Source organism: Solanum verrucosum, unplaced genomic scaffold (assembly GCF_900185275.1).
Source record: "Solanum verrucosum unplaced genomic scaffold, falcon-dt-bn FXZP01000042.1, whole genome shotgun sequence".
Taxonomy (NCBI): domain Eukaryota; kingdom Viridiplantae; phylum Streptophyta; class Magnoliopsida; order Solanales; family Solanaceae; genus Solanum; species Solanum verrucosum.
This window is the reverse complement of record NW_026020230.1, coordinates 1,038,594-1,061,319: the sequence shown is the minus strand read 5'-3', so window position 1 is coordinate 1,061,319 and position 22,726 is coordinate 1,038,594. Positions and strand designations below refer to the sequence as shown.

The following is a 22,726-nucleotide window of genomic DNA, read 5'->3' as shown; positions in this document are numbered from 1 at the left end:
ATGCATATTGTATAAAAAATGTACCCTAACTAAAAGCCTAAGACACGTCCTATTCGAATGTTGTTTCTCAAATGGGTTATGCAAAAAGCTATGCAATGGTTCAAGTACAATACAAGCATCCGACTTTGGGAGAAAGAATTGCAAATGCTACAAGCAGAAGACCTCTTAGCACAACTGTATTGAGAGAAACCAACGGCTGCATCACATCAGAGCTACCATCTTCAAAGGCATGCTACATAAGGTTCAACAACGCTATTTGCTTTAAAGTTGACTTCTCTTTTGGGGTTTCTTTGTTGTAGAATAATACTTTCTTTTTAGCACGTTTCAAAATAAATGCTCTTTCCTTTTTTAAGGACTCTTCAATTCTAAAAAGTTCTCAACCACAAAATTTACTGTTTAAAATGTCGTGCCAAGTTGAAACCAGAGAAATGGAGGGGTAGTTTTTCAGTCTCTCAGAATTGCCCACTGGATAGTTGAGCCTTGTTTCCCAAGTCTACTTGGTGATTAATAAAAAGTTCTCTTCAATTGCACCCCCCAACACCCCCCAAACAAGTGTGTTCCAAACATAAGCTAAAATCAGAATGAACACTGAAGAGGATCCTGGCATTTTTTTCACCTACAACCTGAACAAAGAAAAGTAAAAGCACACAACTAGTATATCCGCTACAGTAGAAATGAGAACAATTCTACATGTATATCGTTCTACACCACCATGCTTCCGAAAACAATAATTCCCAATATCTTAATTACATGGAGGAAAACTTAAAAAACATACAACATTACTCCGCACAAAGCTTAAATGTCGAACACCATTGGGCGACATCATTGCTCCATTGGTCTACTCCTCACTTTATCCCAACTAGAAAATATTAACCTCAAAAGAGAATAGAACACTGTCAGAATGCATGACTTTATAAAGTTCCAAAATGAAGAAGGCCAATACCAAGGATACAGCAAACGGAAAAAGAGACTTATAATATGCCGAGGGTATCGTCCGACCTGAAGCAAGACATTAAATCACGTTAGAGGAAAAAGTGGAACTCTTAAGACGAAGAGGAAGGCGATAAAACTCCTAAGCTTGCGATATTCTCTAATGGCAATCATAAGCTTCAATGTTGAAAAAGAAATACAGAAGCTAACAAAGGATTCCACATTTAACACAAACTGGCTAAGTAACTGAAACAACTATTCTAAGAAGTTATCTTTGTATACCACCCACTTGCAAAAATATCACCAGTTCCACCTACAGATTAGGTTTCTTCTAGCCCGGACTTTTCTTCTCAACAGCTATGCACAAGATGTTACAAGCTAGTCCAAAAATATATGCAGCTTAAGGTTCAAGCTGCATTTCTGACTCTCAAAGAAAAAACTGATAAAGACCAGAATATCTTTTATTTAAAGATACCCCAAAGGAATCTGAACTATTGTTTCTGTAATTCTTTATCTACTTCCTAGGTGCATTGTGCATCAGGATACTTTGCTACACCGTTAAACATTTCACGCACAGATGAAAACTAAATACATCTTACATCAATCCATAAATTGTCCGGACTAAGACAAAGTAATGATATCAAATCATGAGCTTTATTCAGATAATGGAGAGATAACTCACAGGATATAGCATATCTAATGCATCCCATGCTGCATGGCGGACAGCTCTTGTTGGGTACATGGGAGCACCTGGTGACGTGAAGCTATACAAGCAAGTTTTCAATCTTGTACTAGTAGCCATTCTCAACTCTAATCCTGCAAAGAGGTCATTGTAAATGTAACTCCATTCTTTACAAAACCCATATTTATTACAAATTAGCTACAAAACTAGCCTTACCTTGAAGGACCTTCAATTGGGAGAGATAATGCAACAACACTGGCTCCACTTTTAGTTTTTGAAGCTGACAACATAATTATAAATGAGAACAAATACAGGAAGAGTAAGGAAATGGCTTGGGATGTTGAAGATACTTCTCTTACCTGATCAGCTAGTTCAGTGACAAATATATCTGCTGCACCACCAATCAAGAAAGCATTCGGGAAATCAGGGAATTGCCTTAAGAAACTTCCTAGTTTGTCACCTGCAGAAAGATTAAACATAAGCATGCGTACTCAACCTTCTATGCAAGGTTACTGCTAAGATCAACTTACCTAGCTTATAGAAAAATATGAACCTTGAGAGGAAGAGAAATAGATCTCTTTGGGCCTGACAAGATGAAGACCGCAAATGATGTTAGGACATGCCCACTAAAACAAGACTTGCTTTGGCACACAGGAAAAACTGAGGGGGCAAACATCAGACCTGCAAAGGGATCTTCTTTAATCGGTCAGGAACAAGGGCAACTTCCTCGAGCAGATACTGTTACACGCATCCAAATAACTTAATTATCACCATTTGCTTTGATCGATCAAAAACAAACAAACAAAAACACCAGTTTTACTCCAAATACTTGAAGAAAATAGAAATCAAGTTACAGGTATTTGACCTTAAAAAGACTCTGGAAACGCCTTGTGTTTGTTTGGATGTCAATCCTGCAAAAAGGATATGTCAACCAATCACTTAACACATTTTAATAATTACCCCTGTACTCCATCCCCATACATATTCAGAGAAGTTATTCTGAAGCACGCAATAAGAAAAAAAGAAGCACAGAGAAAATGTTGAAACCCAAAAGAGCAGGAATATATTTAAATCATAAACCTGTCAGACACTACAGTACAGTTGGATAGCAATATTCTATGAGCATCAACTGGGTAAATCTCTGAGTAGCAATATATATTAACGTGGATATGACGAATGCAAGAAGGTGAAGAGCTTTGCTGATACTGATTTGTAGACTAGTAAACTGATCCAACATGATGATACATTTCGTTCATGCACGAGAAAATGAAAGCAAGAGCAACATCCAATGTTCTACTATCAGCAAGAAAACTTAGGAAGGTTGCATAAAGGGAAACAAGCGCTGATGAGTGTATAAAGCAACAAGCCATCCAGATTGTTGCCTAAAGGATAGACCCTATACAGTGAACTCTCATCAAATTCTAACCTTGATATATCTAAATTATAAAGATTTGTGCCGTCGAACTATTAGCAAGTTCAGCACTAGAATGGAAAACTCACATACTGGTAGCTTTACATACTTCAGACTCCATAGAAGCCGCAAATGAAAAGTGGCATTAGCAATCAATAAAATCTTAAAATAAGAGTGGAACTCATACCAGAATACATTTGTAGCTCCTTGAACAAGAGCTGATGAGTATCGGAGGAGGACTTCAGAATTTTCAAGTTGAACCTCAAACAACTGCAAAGTAGAAGAGATTTTTTAAAAAAAATAGTAATTTCAGTATCGTTGCGTGAACAAAACACACAGAGACCTCTCCTCCTACACCCCTTCCCACTTTTCTTACTTGTGAGGTCATTTTCCTTCCTCTCTTTTTTTCAGAGTTGGGAGTGGGAAGGAAGAGGCGACTTTGTACGAGCATCTTGATAATATTTACAGATCACACCATGAGAATACGATCTTCACTCTTGGATATGCCTAAACACTTGAAGCTGTAAGAGTTTCTAAGAGACACATTAATATACCCCTCCAAGTCTTTAAGCAAAATGAGTGAAATCATTTGGAATGTCAATCCGGACAGTAAACCCACTTTTGGCCCATTTGCTCACAGCATATACAAATATAATGACCAAATTCAAGCACAGACCACAATATTGTGAGAAATACATGATGCTAGACCAAGAAAGAAAGATAAAAAGGCTCCTCATAAGTTGGAAAAAGGAAAAAGAAGAAAAACATGTGCGATGAAGTCAATTGAAAAAGTTCATTATCAAAAAATAAAATAAAATGAAGTCAATTGAAAAAGTTCAAGAAAATATCAACACCAGAGCTATAATATCATCATTAACTTGTGGGTCTGAAAACCATCTTTCACTCCTTGATCTGGGAGTTCTCATTCTACCACTACATACAAAGTACAAAACTTAAAAGGGAAACTAAGATCATTGAAGGACGTAAAAAATCTACTAACCCACTTATGGAAAAGGAGTGAAAAAATATTTGCCGCAAAAGATTGGCTCCACAGTTGGACGATTAAATCAAGGATCGGTTTTCCATTCTGAGGTACATGGACAAAATGATCAGCAAGCACATAGTAGTAGCATGTCGGTCCTTCAGCCCGTTCCTCTGCAACCATAATAGCATCCTCGGTGCCGAGTATTATCTCTGTTAAGATGTTAAATCATAATATAAGTTCTCCACCCTAATAGATCACCAAAAATGCTTCACATTAAAATTTTCCTCTAGCATATTATATCTTGTGCTTTCTGGACACATTTAACTTGAAGAACAGATTAACGAAATTCTTCAGATTGAAAATATTAGTTCAAACAGATAAAAATATTAGCTTGCAGTCTAATATTTCATTCCATACTTAAGCTGGGATATACAAATTTTAACACTATTGTATTTTCGTTTGTCACCCAATTAGCTATTTCCCAGTATTGCCTGATATAAGTTTTCATAATCTGCAAGGAACATTTTTTTTTTTGACAAGGAATGCAATGAGCACTTATATCATTTGAAAACCTATGGGAAAAATGCCGCTCAGAAATACCATCTCTATAATAATATAATATAGATGAAATGGAGTATTGCTACATTCTACAACATACAGAGCACAACATTCCCTACACAAAAGGGCTCTAGTCTAGAACAGTATCCAATCAGAGCACCAAATTCACTTGATGAATGACAGTTCTCAATTAAAGATATCTTGCGAATGCAACTACCACACATTACACACATTTTGTATAAACATATTAACAGCATAGCATCTTTGTGACTGATATGGTTACATTAAATGACTCTCACAATAGCATTAAGATTAGACAAGTACTGATGCAACGCTTTCTCAAGACTTACTGAAGTAGAATCCTCAAAAAAATTCACCATCTCAACTCTTTCATCTTTTTTTTCTTTTCAAATTGAGGATAGAGAAAAGGGAAATGGGGAGAGGATTACAAGGTGGGGAATCGAACCTCAACAACAAGTGAAAGTCCAAGAAGCCAACCAACTGAGCTACTAAGATTCCCCACGATCTCAACTCATCAATGAGATGTAGATGTATCTTCATATCAATCATTCAGTTCACAAGAGAAGCAAAGAGATGAATAAAAGACCATATATTTACAGGAATCCCAATCTTATATTCCAAAGGTTGCTTTAGAATTGAAGGTGCTCTACAGGTGTAATTGGTAACATTAATGCCAACAGACCAGTTGTATACTTACCAAACAAAATGTAAATTCACAGTCGAGTTAATTTTCACACACCGAGTGTTTACCAATTTTATCTTAGCAACATTAAACATCTAACAGGCAAGCTTCATACTTACCAACAAAATGAAAGTCACTATCAAGTAATTTTCAAAACACACGGAGGGTTTACAACCAAGCCTGCCCAATTTTACCAATAAACCTCCCAGATGACCCCTCTCCTCCTCTCCAAAAGCACCGCTTTTGATTAGTTATTGAGCTTCAGTAGAAAATACATATTAATTCAACAGATCTCTTTTTGATCAACCAAGACTTTAGTTTGTTTGTCGTGGCTCACAACTAACAGAGCAGGATATTTTAGCTACCCCTCTCACAGTTTTTTTAAGCCATAAATATTCGTACAAAATGCAAGTAGAAAGAACTTTCTAAGTTTGCCATGCCTTTTTCATGTTTAACAATCAATAAGTTGACTTTGTTTTCCACATCACGGGAATAATATGCTTAACAAAAGCACCTTACCTAAGCCAGCAAAATACTAAAAGAAGAGTAATAACTTTGAGTTACCTTTTGCTGGATCATCTACTTCCAAAGATATATCAGCGAATAACGTAGTTAACAAAAAAAAAAGAGCGCACACACACACCACACCATACCTAAGGCAGCAAAAAATGAGAGAGTAACAACTTTTGAGTTTACCTTTTGCTCGATCATCTACTTCCAAAGCTATATCAGCGAAAAGCTCTTGCAGTAAGTTACGCCTCTGCGAGGGCGAAGTCAATGCCTGAACCAGAATTCGAAACAGATGCATAGAATTCAATCAACTCAATTAGTCAATGAAAACACGGGAAAATCAAAATTCAACAAAAAAGGAAAAGAAAAGAAAAAAAAGGGAAAGACGCACAACACAAAATCAAAGCATATACATACACGCTGAAGCTTCTTTTCAATCTCTTGTGTAAGAGCTGTGAGGTAAGCGGAGCTTCGAGCTGTTGAAACGGTAGGCATTGTTGATCTCTTCGAAATTGCCCTAAATTCAATTTAATTTTTCTAGATTTTAGATCACATTAATGATAAAATTTGTGGTCAGACAAGATTTTACATCTACAGAGATTGATTTTGACATTTATTTATTCATTCAAAGTATTTCTATTTCTATCTATATTTTTATTTTTTTTATAGAAACTTGATGGGGATAGGACGACCAATGGCACTTTTGAAAAAATCAGATATATATAAGGGTAAAACAGTAATTCGTCTTAGAATATTATAATGGAACAATAGAGAGAGAATTGACCTCTTCCATCTAAGGTTTGTTCTCTTCTAGATAATTCAAATTCAGACGCACACTCTCTTCAAAATTCCTCTCTTTCATCTTCAGCAAGCACAAGGTATGCTTTTCCTTTCAACTTTCTTTTATTAAGTTTTCCTTTCAAGTTTCCGACACTTTTTCTTGTGATTTTTATTTGATTTATTCACATGGAAATCTGTAATTCCCTCTCTACTTTATTTTTCTTATGAAAAAATTCTCAATTATTATTGAACAGGAAATAATGCAATATAATTAGATAGAGAAGATAGAAGAGAGAATGAACGAGTTGTTTGGGGGAGTTGAAGGAAAACGGAAAAGGTTGAAGGAAGAATAGAAAATATTTTAAGCGAGTAGATCTGGAATGATCTTTTAAGGGTATAGTTGTCATTTAATTTTGTTGTACTTGTTCACAAACTTCTCTCCACGTGGAGAAATATCAAACATAAATACTAAAATATCTCTCTAGAAATTTCCACTTTTACTTTAAGTAGGCATTTGGCCATGCGATACCATATTACGATATGGTGTCGTGAGATGAAATCAGCGTTTGGACATGCGATTTTACGCTGATTCCATCTCATTATTTCATATCATGAGAGGTGATACCATATTCTCCAAAAACCATGATATGGAATCACATGGTGATTCCATATCATGATTTGAGATATTTTAATACAATAATTGATCTATGAGTTTATATTTTGTTAAAACAACCCCACATTTATATTTACTAACCATTTGTTTCATATGTAAATAAAATTTATAATCACATCATTACTTTTTAAAATTTATTATTCTCACCAATATAAAGTTTATTATCACTTTAAATTTGGTGAATATAAATGATAAAGTAGAAATTCATTTGGTGAATATAAATGAGAACGAAGGGAGTAATACTTTTTTGATTTTTCATAATAAAAAAAAAACGTCTTAATCTTATGACTAAGCATAATATTGATAAAAGATAATTTTCATTGGTGGTGCCGCACTTTCTTAATCTTAGTATTTGCAAAATGTTCGTTCACATGACTGAAGGATATCAAGTCCAATTAATTGAGGACTTGGGAAAATTTGATCAATTAGTTATTAATATTTAGTCAAGTGGACTAGTTATAATTTTTTTGATTAAATTTTATTAGAAGTGTTTTTGACTCAAACTTGTGGTAACTTTTTAAAATTTCGTTATTCAATAATATTTAACTATTGATTTTCTTGTAAATAGTTAGAAGTTAGTGATGTTTGTTAATTTTTATCTTAGTGCATTTAACTCTAAGTTAATATGTACTCACTAATGTATGTTTTTTTTTTACTTTATAGGTTATTTGTAAGAGTAGTTGAGAGATATGAGCATATCAAGTACAATTTATGTTCAATTTTTTTAATTAAATTAAAGTTAGATGAAATAATTATTTAACTGAAGAACAAATAACTTTGTAATAATTTATTATGCAATTTTATAATTTTTGTTTATTTGATAAGATTGAATAAACAATTGGGGCTATTTTAATAGTTTTACAACTTATGAGATTTTTATATTTATGAGAAAATATACAACACAAAAATTTCATATCGCATGTCCAAACAAACCTTCAATTTCATCTCATGATTCCATATCATGATACCATATCGCATGGCCAAACGGGCCCTAAATATAAACTTTTAGGTTTCACACTCTTTCATCTTCTTCCAATGCTTCATCTATTCTTTGGGTTCTGTTAATTTTGGGTAAGTTATTCGTAAAATAATTTTTTTAATTCTTTTCTTGAATTTGTTTGATCTTCGTTAAAAACGTATATCTTTAGTTTGTGTCCTAACTAAAAAAATACTCATAATTTTAACATACATAAATAAAAATAAATAAGTCAAATAGATATTTAATTCATGTAGAACTTTAAGTACATTGTTGAGTGTTTGTATCTGTTATTTTTTATTGTTTACGCTTCATTGTTAGTTTTATTAGATTTAAAATAGTTGTAAGTAACTGTTGTATTGGTATTTAGGATGAGCAATTGTGTTTCACGGTATCTAAGTTATAGAATTGATTAGTCTTCAATGTGTTTATTTGCAAATTCGTTGATTTGTTGGTAGGTTTACAGTTGGAAATGGTTCGTTTTAATCTTCTGTTCAGTTGTTCTTTTTTCTTCTTCTGTTCAATTTGATTGTTTTTATCTATCTTTTCTTTGGTAATGGTTGTTTGATTATTCATGTTTCTGTTATCTAACATTGTTTTTGGACATCTCATCTAATTTTTAACTTATATACACTTGTGAATAAGCTGCAAGTTGTAACTTACATATTCACACAATATCCGACCAGTTAGTAACTTCGGGAGACTCATTTCATATGCACCAACATAAATTGAAAGAGGTTAAAAAATCATGGGCGTGGACATCTTTTTTTAACAAATAAGCCATCAGCAGAAATACTATATATAAACAGTCACGTGAACAATGCAAATTGAAAGACCACAATGAACATATATCTTACTACAATACAACACAAAACTTATAAATTAATAAACAACCTTTTAATGAAGATCCTGTTATGAATCAAAAAAAATTTCTCAATTACCAGTATATGATCTTCCTTTTGATTATACCTTTTGAATGACCTCGCAATTACTTACATAAGATTAGCATGTTATATATATTGTTCATGATAAATTGCTTTTATCTACTGAGTAGTGTTAATTCCGTTTTATTTGTAGGTTGTGCTTGCTACTCGACTATTCTCCAAAACAGAACAACCTTCAGTTCTCCTTCTTCAACTTTCAAGAATACTTAGGAACGTCCTCTTTCAGCGTCACAGGTGTTGGCGTCAACAAAAGTGTGAGATTTAATTGGTACGTAACCGTTAGGAGTCATGGTTACACAAGGCTTCCATGCCTCCAACTCTGCCATTTGTACTCACAAGGACGGTTTAATATATCAGCCCTTCCAATATCAATTCAATGAACAAGGTAAGCAGTCTAATTCGTTTGTTGTGGCATGTTAAATGCTATTTCTAACTTCATTGTAATTCCACAACTAACATGATGACAATTTAGATATTTTGTCCACCTTTAAAGGTATAGAAACATGGTCTACTCGCGTTCGATTCTCTTCTGCATTTCTCTTGCCCGAGTAGTTCCTCCATGGCAACGCTTCAGATTTAACTCAGTTACTCAACTTCTCTCCATTTCTACTACTTGTGCAAAAATAGTCGTAAGTCTCTTCAATACTCCTTTGTTCTTATCAGTTAAGTTTCTGTTGTTACCTAAAATTTAGATTTGAAGATACATTTGATCCATTGCTGATTGATATTTGTTCTTTCAGAATAATTATTACTGCTAGATAGAATAAAGTCCAGCTATCAGTAACAGGTCTATTCAGGCGATGTTGGCAATTCTTTTGACATTCAGTTTTAGTTTTCTGCTTGTACAATTCTTTAAATGCAATCTGCTATTTCAGAGTACTTTTCCCGATCTCCTCCTCCAAACTTTTCACGATCTCTACTCTGAGTTTTTTCCTTATCTCGGTCTTCTTTTCTTTCTTCATGTATTTGAGTTCTTTTAACAATTTTCGATTTCATGATTGAATTCCTTGTTGTTATTGTTCTTGGTGATATTCTTATGCCTATAGAAGGATGGAATTTGAAACTTTTTATTGAAAAAATAGCCTTTGTTACTTTAATATGATTTTTTTTGGCTATTTTCAGCATAATCTCTTAGTGAAAGTTCTCTTCTCACCCTTTTGTTTCAGCCAAAAGATCTTAGAAATTTAAAATAGAGAAAAAATAGCAGAATGTAGTGAACTATAGTTTTCTTTCAACTTTCCTTTATCTTTTGGTTGCTATGTTTTTTATAATTTTCTTTGAAAGGTATGTTGTGTGTAAAATGTCTATTAGGTTTAGATAACAATGAGTACTGATTTCATGTGCATTAGACTTCTTATTGAATTTTTTAAAAAAGTCCCTTCAAATATTTTGTTAACACCCAATCTAATAATATTTATGGATGAATAAAATAAAATCTTTTTTTTCATCTCCTGTCAATTTTTTTCATTCACTCTTCTTTGTTAATATATTTAACAAAAACATCATAACTATAGATTAATGATAATTTTATAGTTATAGATGATCATGTTTTTGAAATACTCTTCTCAAAGTTATTGCATTTGTTCTTTCTGAATGTAGAACAATTTGATTCGTGTTATCCGTATTGTTTGACTTAATAGTAATCATCTTAGTAGAGAGACGGTTCAGTGTTGGTTTGTCCACTGTTTTGATTCGATAAGAAAGAAATTTGAATTTACAATGCTTCGCCTTGACAAGATGAACCAACCCCAGTCTTTTTACTGCCAAGCAAACAAAGTTGTTGATGGAGCTCTTCTTAGTCTCAGCTGAGAACTTTGATTGTATGCATTCACAGAGTCTGTCGAGAACGAGGTATTTATAATTACATGTAAGTTTGACGTCTGCACAATTAATGTTTTCTTGAACAAAAATAAGTGAGGTGTTCATTGAAAACTTACGTCATATTTTTTCATTAGTCTATTAGTTTGAATTTTTTTTCCGCGAACTATATGATTGTGAATTTCTGAAAGCTGAATGAATAATGAATAACAGTTTCTTGGTTTCTGATCTCTTCTGTTATGATAAATTGATAATATGGGTGACAATAGGATTGTACATATTTCACGTAAAATCAATAAATCGAATAAAAAATGTTATTGATTTATCGATATTGTGTTTTTGATGTAATGGTGCAGAACGATTTAGCGTTATTGGACTTAAGGATTATCGGTTTAGGACTCGATTTGTCCTATTTCCCCAAGGAGTTGTTTGGTGTGAGGTATAAGGAATTCCAGGGATAAAATGCATGACTATTTTATCTTGCATTTGGTTGGAGGTATAAGGAATTCCAGGGATAAAATGCATGACTATTTTATCTTGCATTTGGTTGGAGGTATTAGGCAGTTCTGATACTATTTATCCACACTTCATACCTTAGTGATGAGATAAGTTATTCATATATATGGTGGAATAACTTATCCCAGGATAACTTAACTCGAGATAATTAATTCTGGAATAACTTGTTTCTAACCAAACGACCCTTAGCGGTTTAACCTATAACCCGATAAACTTATTATAATAAAAAAATTCCATGAAATTATAAGTTAATGCTTTCAAATAAGCTAATCAGACATAGCTTCCTAATGTTGCAAGCTCTATTTCACCTATAATTAACATCTAGCATAAAGAGCTTCTTTAATGATAAGTTAGTACATCTAACATTTGGGATACCAGTAACCTCGATAATTTTAAAATCACTATCCAACATTAATCTGTATGTATCACTATATGATCCATCACTTAATGATAAGAAATTCTTACAAGTTATCTTTTGAGTGAGGTTCACATATATGTGAGTTGAAGAGTTCTCTACCAGCACTTTCTATTAGTGGACAACCATCTTTTTATCTTAGCAATATGGTGATCTATGGTGTATTCTTGATTCTTATATTGATTCTACTGATTTGCAATAATTTCAGAGAAATTAGATGCCCTCACTGCATAACTTTGAATTTTAGACAATATGCTTAGTGAGCAAACTTATCATGTCAGTAGTTCAACATTTTCGAGCACACATAAAGAGATGCATTGATAACAGTCCTCTTATTTATTTCTTATACAGCGGAAATCATGTGAGGGAAAACTTTATTCGCAAAAAGGTAAACATCTGGATTTTTAGAATATTTTATTTATGGGTAATCTGTAGTTCTTATCTATCAAAATAAGAAAAGGAAAAAAGTAGCACTGATTCTCTATGAGGTAAGTTGTGTGTTCTAAGTTCATCCTTTTAGAGCAATTGTTGATAAAGGAGTGAAAATATTGCATTTAAACCTCTTCCATGTTGGTCATGACTTAAGAGTCTAGGCAATGATTAATTTCCTCATCTCTTGGTGACACTATCAAATGCTAATTACAGCCAAAATGTAGAGAGAATTCATTCGCAGAACAGTCAAGCTTATTTAACTCTAATATGTCTGGTCATATAGTCTAGCCTCTTCAAAGATAAAGTTTTGTAAAGGTGGTTACTTAAGGAAATTTTTTCCCTTCTCATAACCTAGGTTGATCAAAGTATATCGATTGTTGGGCATGAAGACTGTTAAAGACAAAGCAGATGGAGTAGAAATATCCACTCTTTAGTCCAATGGAAAGTTCTGTTCACATCAACATTATTTTTTTTAATGATGTATTATTTAATTTATACTGCAAAATTGTATCTATAAATATTTAAAGTTATGTTATCAATCAACTATGTTAATTTTGAAGGTACTCTCCTTGATTGAGGGTTCATAACAATACATGATTTGGTATTGACAATATCTGCACGTTTATAAAGTAGACATAGCATTATGTTCTTCTGCATATACTTTTTTTTTACTACTGTCCCTTTCCAAATAACTTTACGAAGTATCCGGAAAATGTAAAATGTTGGGCCCGTGTTTAGCACGAGCAAGAACCATCTAGTATAAATAAAGGAAAGGAATAGGCGAAGCAATAATTTTAATTTTTCATGTGTAGTGGCGTTTATGGGGAAGGAAATGGGGGCAAATGGCTTGTGGTTTATTAATACACGTTTGTTGCAGCCTTTTTTTTATATAAAAATTTAATGAATCCATTTTGGATAATGGGGACCGAGAAAGTTCCATCGGTCTCCTCTCACACTTGCTGCTCAAGATTAATGTAACGTTTTTATTTTGGTAACCATAACAATATTTCCATATTGTAATAAGTTCTATATACATTTGGCCCCATTTATTTAAACATTAAACATTAAACATTAAATTTTAGGTTTAAAATACATATTATTTCTTCTTCTTCTATCTATTGGATAGATCTTAATTACTCAATTTTCTTCTGAATAATACAATACAATATTTGGTTTCAATATCAATGCAAACAAGCTCTAATCTAAGTTCAACTCTGCTTTATTATCCTTTATGTGGATTCTTAGAAATCCATTCCGAAGTTAAAGTTTAATATTCACGTGAACCAATAATAATAATAATGTCAAGTCTCACATATAGCATTTTATTTATTTATGATATGATTTAAAATGATACTCTAGGTATAATGGCAATTGAACAAAACCACTAGGTAGATCAAATTCTGAAGAAAGTTTTCACTAATATCTCAACTGTGATATCATTATACACAAGGAAAAACAAAATGAAAGTCACTATCAAGTAATTTTCAAAACACACGGAGGGTTTACAACCAAGCCTGCCCAATTTTACCAATAAACCTCCCAGATGACCCCTCTCCTCCTCTCCAAAAGCACCGCTTTTGATTAGTTATTGAGCTTCAGTAGAAAATACATATTAATTCAACAGATCTCTTTTTGATCAACCAAGACTTTAGTTTGTTTGTCGTGGCTCACAACTAACAGAGCAGGATATTTTAGCTACCCCTCTCACAGTTTTTTTAAGCCATAAATATTCGTACAAAATGCAAGTAGAAAGAACTTTCTAAGTTTGCCATGCCTTTTTCATGTTTAACAATCAATAAGTTGACTTTGTTTTCCACATCACGGGAATAATATGCTTAACAAAAGCACCTTACCTAAGCCAGCAAAATACTAAAAGAAGAGTAATAACTTTGAGTTACCTTTTGCTGGATCATCTACTTCCAAAGATATATCAGCGAATAACGTAGTTAACAAAAAAAAAAGAGCGCACACACACACCACACCATACCTAAGGCAGCAAAAAATGAGAGAGTAACAACTTTTGAGTTTACCTTTTGCTCGATCATCTACTTCCAAAGCTATATCAGCGAAAAGCTCTTGCAGTAAGTTACGCCTCTGCGAGGGCGAAGTCAATGCCTGAACCAGAATTCGAAACAGATGCATAGAATTCAATCAACTCAATTAGTCAATGAAAACACGGGAAAATCAAAATTCAACAAAAAAAGGAAAAGAAAAGAAAAAAAAGGGAAAGACGCACAACACAAAATCAAAGCATATACATACACGCTGAAGCTTCTTTTCAATCTCTTGTGTAAGAGCTGTGAGGTAAGCGGAGCTTCGAGCTGTTGAAACGGTAGGCATTGTTGATCTCTTCGAAATTGCCCTAAATTCAATTTAATTTTTCTAGATTTTAGATCACATTAATGATAAAATTTGTGGTCAGACAAGATTTTACATCTACAGAGATTGATTTTGACATTTATTTATTCATTCAAAGTATTTCTATTTCTATCTATATTTTTATTTTTTTTATAGAAACTTGATGGGGATAGGACGACCAATGGCACTTTTGAAAAAATCAGATATATATAAGGGTAAAACAGTAATTCGTCTTAGAATATTATAATGGAACAATAGAGAGAGAATTGACCTCTTCCATCTAAGGTTTGTTCTCTTCTAGATAATTCAAATTCAGACGCACACTCTCTTCAAAATTCCTCTCTTTCATCTTCAGCAAGCACAAGGTATGCTTTTCCTTTCAACTTTCTTTTATTAAGTTTTCCTTTCAAGTTTCCGACACTTTTTCTTGTGATTTTTATTTGATTTATTCACATGGAAATCTGTAATTCCCTCTCTACTTTATTTTTCTTATGAAAAAATTCTCAATTATTATTGAACAGGAAATAATGCAATATAATTAGATAGAGAAGATAGAAGAGAGAATGAACGAGTTGTTTGGGGGAGTTGAAGGAAAACGGAAAAGGTTGAAGGAAGAATAGAAAATATTTTAAGCGAGTAGATCTGGAATGATCTTTTAAGGGTATAGTTGTCATTTAATTTTGTTGTACTTGTTCACAAACTTCTCTCCACGTGGAGAAATATCAAACATAAATACTAAAATATCTCTCTAGAAATTTCCACTTTTACTTTAAGTAGGCATTTGGCCATGCGATACCATATTACGATATGGTGTCGTGAGATGAAATCAGCGTTTGGACATGCGATTTTACGCTGATTCCATCTCATTATTTCATATCATGAGAGGTGATACCATATTCTCCAAAAACCATGATATGGAATCACATGGTGATTCCATATCATGATTTGAGATATTTTAATACAATAATTGATCTATGAGTTTATATTTTGTTAAAACAACCCCACATTTATATTTACTAACCATTTGTTTCATATGTAAATAAAATTTATAATCACATCATTACTTTTTAAAATTTATTATTCTCACCAATATAAAGTTTATTATCACTTTAAATTTGGTGAATATAAATGATAAAGTAGAAATTCATTTGGTGAATATAAATGAGAACGAAGGGAGTAATACTTTTTTGATTTTTCATAATAAAAAAAAAACGTCTTAATCTTATGACTAAGCATAATATTGATAAAAGATAATTTTCATTGGTGGTGCCGCACTTTCTTAATCTTAGTATTTGCAAAATGTTCGTTCACATGACTGAAGGATATCAAGTCCAATTAATTGAGGACTTGGGAAAATTTGATCAATTAGTTATTAATATTTAGTCAAGTGGACTAGTTATAATTTTTTTGATTAAATTTTATTAGAAGTGTTTTTGACTCAAACTTGTGGTAACTTTTTAAAATTTCGTTATTCAATAATATTTAACTATTGATTTTCTTGTAAATAGTTAGAAGTTAGTGATGTTTGTTAATTTTTATCTTAGTGCATTTAACTCTAAGTTAATATGTACTCACTAATGTATGTTTTTTTTTTACTTTATAGGTTATTTGTAAGAGTAGTTGAGAGATATGAGCATATCAAGTACAATTTATGTTCAATTTTTTTAATTAAATTAAAGTTAGATGAAATAATTATTTAACTGAAGAACAAATAACTTTGTAATAATTTATTATGCAATTTTATAATTTTTGTTTATTTGATAAGATTGAATAAACAATTGGGGCTATTTTAATAGTTTTACAACTTATGAGATTTTTATATTTATGAGAAAATATACAACACAAAAATTTCATATCGCATGTCCAAACAAACCTTCAATTTCATCTCATGATTCCATATCATGATACCATATCGCATGGCCAAACGGGCCCTAAATATAAACTTTTAGGTTTCACACTCTTTCATCTTCTTCCAATGCTTCATCTATTCTTTGGGTTCTGTTAATTTTGGGTAAGTTATTCGTAAAATAATTTTTTTAATTCTTTTCTTGAATTTGTTTGATCTTCGTTAAAAACGTATATCTTTAGTTTGTGTCCTAACTAAAAAAATACTCATAATTTTAACATACATAAATAAAAATAAATAAGTCAAATAGATATTTAATTCATGTAGAACTTTAAGTACATTGTTGAGTGTTTGTATCTGTTATTTTTTATTGTTTACGCTTCATTGTTAGTTTTATTAGATTTAAAATAGTTGTAAGTAACTGTTGTATTGGTATTTAGGATGAGCAATTGTGTTTCACGGTATCTAAGTTATAGAATTGATTAGTCTTCAATGTGTTTATTTGCAAATTCGTTGATTTGTTGGTAGGTTTACAGTTGGAAATGGTTCGTTTTAATCTTCTGTTCAGTTGTTCTTTTTTCTTCTTCTGTTCAATTTGATTGTTTTTATCTATCTTTTCTTTGGTAATGGTTGTTTGATTATTCATGTTTCTGTTATCTAACATTGTTTTTGGACATCTCATCTAATTTTTAACTTATATACACTTGTGAATAAGCTGCAAGTTGTAACTTACATATTCACACAATATCCGACCAGTTAGTAACTTCGGGAGACTCATTTCATATGCACCAACATAAATTGAAAGAGGTTAAAAAATCATGGGCGTGGACATCTTTTTTTAACAAATAAGCCATCAGCAGAAATACTATATATAAACAGTCACGTGAACAATGCAAATTGAAAGACCACAATGAACATATATCTTACTACAATACAACACAAAACTTATAAATTAATAAACAACCTTTTAATGAAGATCCTGTTATGAATCAAAAAAAATTTCTCAATTACCAGTATATGATCTTCCTTTTGATTATACCTTTTGAATGACCTCGCAATTACTTACATAAGATTAGCATGTTATATATATTGTTCATGATAAATTGCTTTTATCTACTGAGTAGTGTTAATTCCGTTTTATTTGTAGGTTGTGCTTGCTACTCGACTATTCTCCAAAACAGAACAACCTTCAGTTCTCCTTCTTCAACTTTCAAGAATACTTAGGAACGTCCTCTTTCAGCGTCACAGGTGTTGGCGTCAACAAAAGTGTGAGATTTAATTGGTACGTAACCGTTAGGAGTCATGGTTACACAAGGCTTCCATGCCTCCAACTCTGCCATTTGTACTCACAAGGACGGTTTAATATATCAGCCCTTCCAATATCAATTCAATGAACAAGGTAAGCAGTCTAATTCGTTTGTTGTGGCATGTTAAATGCTATTTCTAACTTCATTGTAATTCCACAACTAACATGATGACAATTTAGATATTTTGTCCACCTTTAAAGGTATAGAAACATGGTCTACTCGCGTTCGATTCTCTTCTGCATTTCTCTTGCCCGAGTAGTTCCTCCATGGCAACGCTTCAGATTTAACTCAGTTACTCAACTTCTCTCCATTTCTACTACTTGTGCAAAAATAGTCGTAAGTCTCTTCAATACTCCTTTGTTCTTATCAGTTAAGTTTCTGTTGTTACCTAAAATTTAGATTTGAAGATACATTTGATCCATTGCTGATTGATATTTGTTCTTTCAGAATAATTATTACTGCTAGATAGAATAAAGTCCAGCTATCAGTAACAGGTCTATTCAGGCGATGTTGGCAATTCTTTTGACATTCAGTTTTAGTTTTCTGCTTGTACAATTCTTTAAATGCAATCTGCTATTTCAGAGTACTTTTCCCGATCTCCTCCTCCAAACTTTTCACGATCTCTACTCTGAGTTTTTTCCTTATCTCGGTCTTCTTTTCTTTCTTCATGTATTTGAGTTCTTTTAACAATTTTCGATTTCATGATTGAATTCCTTGTTGTTATTGTTCTTGGTGATATTCTTATGCCTATAGAAGGATGGAATTTGAAACTTTTTATTGAAAAAATAGCCTTTGTTACTTTAATATGATTTTTTTTGGCTATTTTCAGCATAATCTCTTAGTGAAAGTTCTCTTCTCACCCTTTTGTTTCAGCCAAAAGATCTTAGAAATTTAAAATAGAGAAAAAATAGCAGAATGTAGTGAACTATAGTTTTCTTTCAACTTTCCTTTATCTTTTGGTTGCTATGTTTTTTATAATTTTCTTTGAAAGGTATGTTGTGTGTAAAATGTCTATTAGGTTTAGATAACAATGAGTACTGATTTCATGTGCATTAGACTTCTTATTGAATTTTTTAAAAAAGTCCCTTCAAATATTTTGTTAACACCCAATCTAATAATATTTATGGATGAATAAAATAAAATCTTTTTTTTCATCTCCTGTCAATTTTTTTCATTCACTCTTCTTTGTTAATATATTTAACAAAAACATCATAACTATAGATTAATGATAATTTTATAGTTATAGATGATCATGTTTTTGAAATACTCTTCTCAAAGTTATTGCATTTGTTCTTTCTGAATGTAGAACAATTTGATTCGTGTTATCCGTATTGTTTGACTTAATAGTAATCATCTTAGTAGAGAGACGGTTCAGTGTTGGTTTGTCCACTGTTTTGATTCGATAAGAAAGAAATTTGAATTTACAATGCTTCGCCTTGACAAGATGAACCAACCCCAGTCTTTTTACTGCCAAGCAAACAAAGTTGTTGATGGAGCTCTTCTTAGTCTCAGCTGAGAACTTTGATTGTATGCATTCACAGAGTCTGTCGAGAACGAGGTATTTATAATTACATGTAAGTTTGACGTCTGCACAATTAATGTTTTCTTGAACAAAAATAAGTGAGGTGTTCATTGAAAACTTACGTCATATTTTTTCATTAGTCTATTAGTTTGAATTTTTTTTCCGCGAACTATATGATTGTGAATTTCTGAAAGCTGAATGAATAATGAATAACAGTTTCTTGGTTTCTGATCTCTTCTGTTATGATAAATTGATAATATGGGTGACAATAGGATTGTACATATTTCACGTAAAATCAATAAATCGAATAAAAAATGTTATTGATTTATCGATATTGTGTTTTTGATGTAATGGTGCAGAACGATTTAGCGTTATTGGACTTAGGGCTCGTTTGGTGTGAGGTATAGTAACAAATAGTCCCGGGATTAAATTATAGTACCGCTTATTTTGTTGTTTGGTTGGCAAGTTCGGGATAACTTATCCCGGGATTAATAATTAGTACCGGGATAAGTTATCCCTCTCCTTGGGTGGTATAGTAATCCCGGGATAACTTATCCCGGGATAAAATAGGTAAATGACAAAAATGTCTCTTTCAACCCTTTTGTTATATCACTTTTTACATTAATGAAGGGCATTTTTGTAAACAAATAAATTGTTCTTAAAATTTATTATTTTGAATACAACAAACCAAACACTCAATAAAAAATAATCCCAACACAACTTATCTCATCATAACTAATCCCAACATAACTTATCCCAACATAACTTATCCCATCATAACTCATTTTCAAACCAAACGACCCCTTAAGGATTATCGGTTTAGGACTCGATTTGTCCTATTTCCCCAAGGAGTTGTTTGGTGTGAGGTATAAGGAATTCCAGGGATAAAATGCATGACTATTTTATCTTGCATTTGGTTGGAGGTATAAGGAATTCCAGGGATAAAATGCATGACTATTTTATCTTGCATTTGGTTGGAGGTATTAGGCAGTTCTGATACTATTTATCCACACTTCATACCTTAGTGATGAGATAAGTTATTCATATATATGGTGGAATAACTTATCCCAGGATAACTTAACTCGAGATAATTAATTCTGGAATAACTTGTTTCTAACCAAACGACCCTTAGCGGTTTAACCTATAACCCGATAAACTTATTATAATAAAAAAATTCCATGAAATTATAAGTTAATGCTTTCAAATAAGCTAATCAGACATAGCTTCCTAATGTTGCAAGCTCTATTTCACCTATAATTAACATCTAGCATAAAGAGCTTCTTTAATGATAAGTTAGTACATCTAACATTTGGGATACCAGTAACCTCGATAATTTTAAAATCACTATCCAACATTAATCTGTATGTATCACTATATGATCCATCACTTAATGATAAGAAATTCTTACAAGTTATCTTTTGAGTGAGGTTCACATATATGTGAGTTGAAGAGTTCTCTACCAGCACTTTCTATTAGTGGACAACCATCTTTTTATCTTAGCAATATGGTGATCTATGGTGTATTCTTGATTCTTATATTGATTCTACTGATTTGCAATAATTTCAGAGAAATTAGATGCCCTCACTGCATAACTTTGAATTTTAGACAATATGCTTAGTGAGCAAACTTATCATGTCAGTAGTTCAACATTTTCGAGCACACATAAAGAGATGCATTGATAACAGTCCTCTTATTTATTTCTTATACAGCGGAAATCATGTGAGGGAAAACTTTATTCGCAAAAAGGTAAACATCTGGATTTTTAGAATATTTTATTTATGGGTAATCTGTAGTTCTTATCTATCAAAATAAGAAAAGGAAAAAAGTAGCACTGATTCTCTATGAGGTAAGTTGTGTGTTCTAAGTTCATCCTTTTAGAGCAATTGTTGATAAAGGAGTGAAAATATTGCATTTAAACCTCTTCCATGTTGGTCATGACTTAAGAGTCTAGGCAATGATTAATTTCCTCATCTCTTGGTGACACTATCAAATGCTAATTACAGCCAAAATGTAGAGAGAATTCATTCGCAGAACAGTCAAGCTTATTTAACTCTAATATGTCTGGTCATATAGTCTAGCCTCTTCAAAGATAAAGTTTTGTAAAGGTGGTTACTTAAGGAAATTTTTTCCCTTCTCATAACCTAGGTTGATCAAAGTATATCGATTGTTGGGCATGAAGACTGTTAAAGACAAAGCAGATGGAGTAGAAATATCCACTCTTTAGTCCAATGGAAAGTTCTGTTCACATCAACATTATTTTTTTTAATGATGTATTATTTAATTTATACTGCGAAATTGTATCTATAAATATTTAAAGTTATGTTATCAATCAACTATGTTAATTTTGAAGGTACTCTCCTTGATTGAGGGTTCATAACAATACATGATTTGGTATTGACAATATCTGCACGTTTATAAAGTAGACATAGCATTATGTTCTTCTGCATATACTTTTTTTTTACTACTGTCCCTTTCCAAATAACTTTACGAAGTATCCGGAAAATGTAAAATGTTGGGCCCGTGTTTAGCACGAGCAAGAACCATCTAGTATAAATAAAGGAAAGGAATAGGCGAAGCAATAATTTTAATTTTTCATGTGTAGTGGCGTTTATGGGGAAGGAAATGGGGGCAAATGGCTTGTGGTTTATTAATACACGTTTGTTGCAGCCTTTTTTTTTATATAAAAATTTAATGAATCCATTTTGGATAATGGGGACCGAGAAAGTTCCATCGGTCTCCTCTCACACTTGCTGCTCAAGATTAATGTAACGTTTTTATTTTGGTAACCATAACAATATTTCCATATTGTAATAAGTTCTATATACATTTGGCCCCATTTATTTAAACATTAAACATTAAATTTTAGGTTTAAAATACATATTATTTCTTCTTCTTCTATCTATTGGATAGATCTTAATTACTCAATTTTCTTCTGAATAATACAATACAATATTTGGTTTCAATATCAATGCAAACAAGCTCTAATCTAAGTTCAACTCTGCTTTATTATCCTTTATGTGGATTCTTAGAAATCCATTCCGAAGTTAAAGTTTAATATTCACGTGAACCAATAATAATAATAATGTCAAGTCTCACATATAGCATTTTATTTATTTATGATATGATTTAAAATGATACTCTAGGTATAATGGCAATTGAACAAAACCACTAGGTAGATCAAATTCTGAAGAAAGTTTTCACTAATATCTCAACTGTGATATCATTATACACAAGGAAAAACAAAAGTTGACTTCTGGAGAAATAATTTTTCCAATTCCAAGATAAATAGCCCTACTTTTTCACTCCACTACAAGAGAAAACTAGTATGGTGCACTAACAGGTAAAACAATGTTGTTGAGG

The 22,726-nt window shown here is 32.1% G+C and overlaps 1 protein-coding gene across 10 annotated transcripts in view; it reads right to left on the bottom strand.

Moving 5' to 3' along the window:
- Positions 1 to 14,730, bottom strand: part of LOC125832030 (uncharacterized) — a 38,393-nt gene extending 23,663 nt beyond the window's left edge. For 2 of the 10 annotated variants that reach the window (XM_049511155.1, XM_049511152.1), the window contains exons 1-11: positions 6,197 to 6,358; positions 5,966 to 6,050; positions 4,024 to 4,217; positions 3,211 to 3,293; positions 2,478 to 2,523; positions 2,294 to 2,350; positions 2,143 to 2,197; positions 1,972 to 2,072; positions 1,829 to 1,892; positions 1,613 to 1,746; positions 763 to 999 (exon numbers count right to left, since the gene is read on the bottom strand). In XM_049511155.1, the coding sequence (XP_049367112.1) occupies positions 823 to 999; positions 1,613 to 1,746; positions 1,829 to 1,892; positions 1,972 to 2,072; positions 2,143 to 2,197; positions 2,294 to 2,350; positions 2,478 to 2,523; positions 3,211 to 3,293; positions 4,024 to 4,217; positions 5,966 to 6,050; positions 6,197 to 6,274 (1,074 nt within the window). In that variant the 5' untranslated portion in view covers positions 6,275 to 6,358 and the 3' untranslated portion in view covers positions 763 to 822. Of the gene's footprint in view, positions 1 to 762; positions 1,000 to 1,612; positions 1,747 to 1,828; positions 1,893 to 1,971; positions 2,073 to 2,142; positions 2,198 to 2,293; positions 2,351 to 2,477; positions 2,524 to 3,210; positions 3,294 to 4,023; positions 4,218 to 5,965; positions 6,051 to 6,196; positions 6,359 to 14,363; positions 14,449 to 14,595 lie in introns of those variants that run through there. The other 8 variants (XM_049511154.1, XM_049511153.1, XM_049511156.1 and 5 more) reach the window with 8 other exon arrangements.
- Positions 14,731 to 22,726: the final 7,996 nt, after the last annotated feature.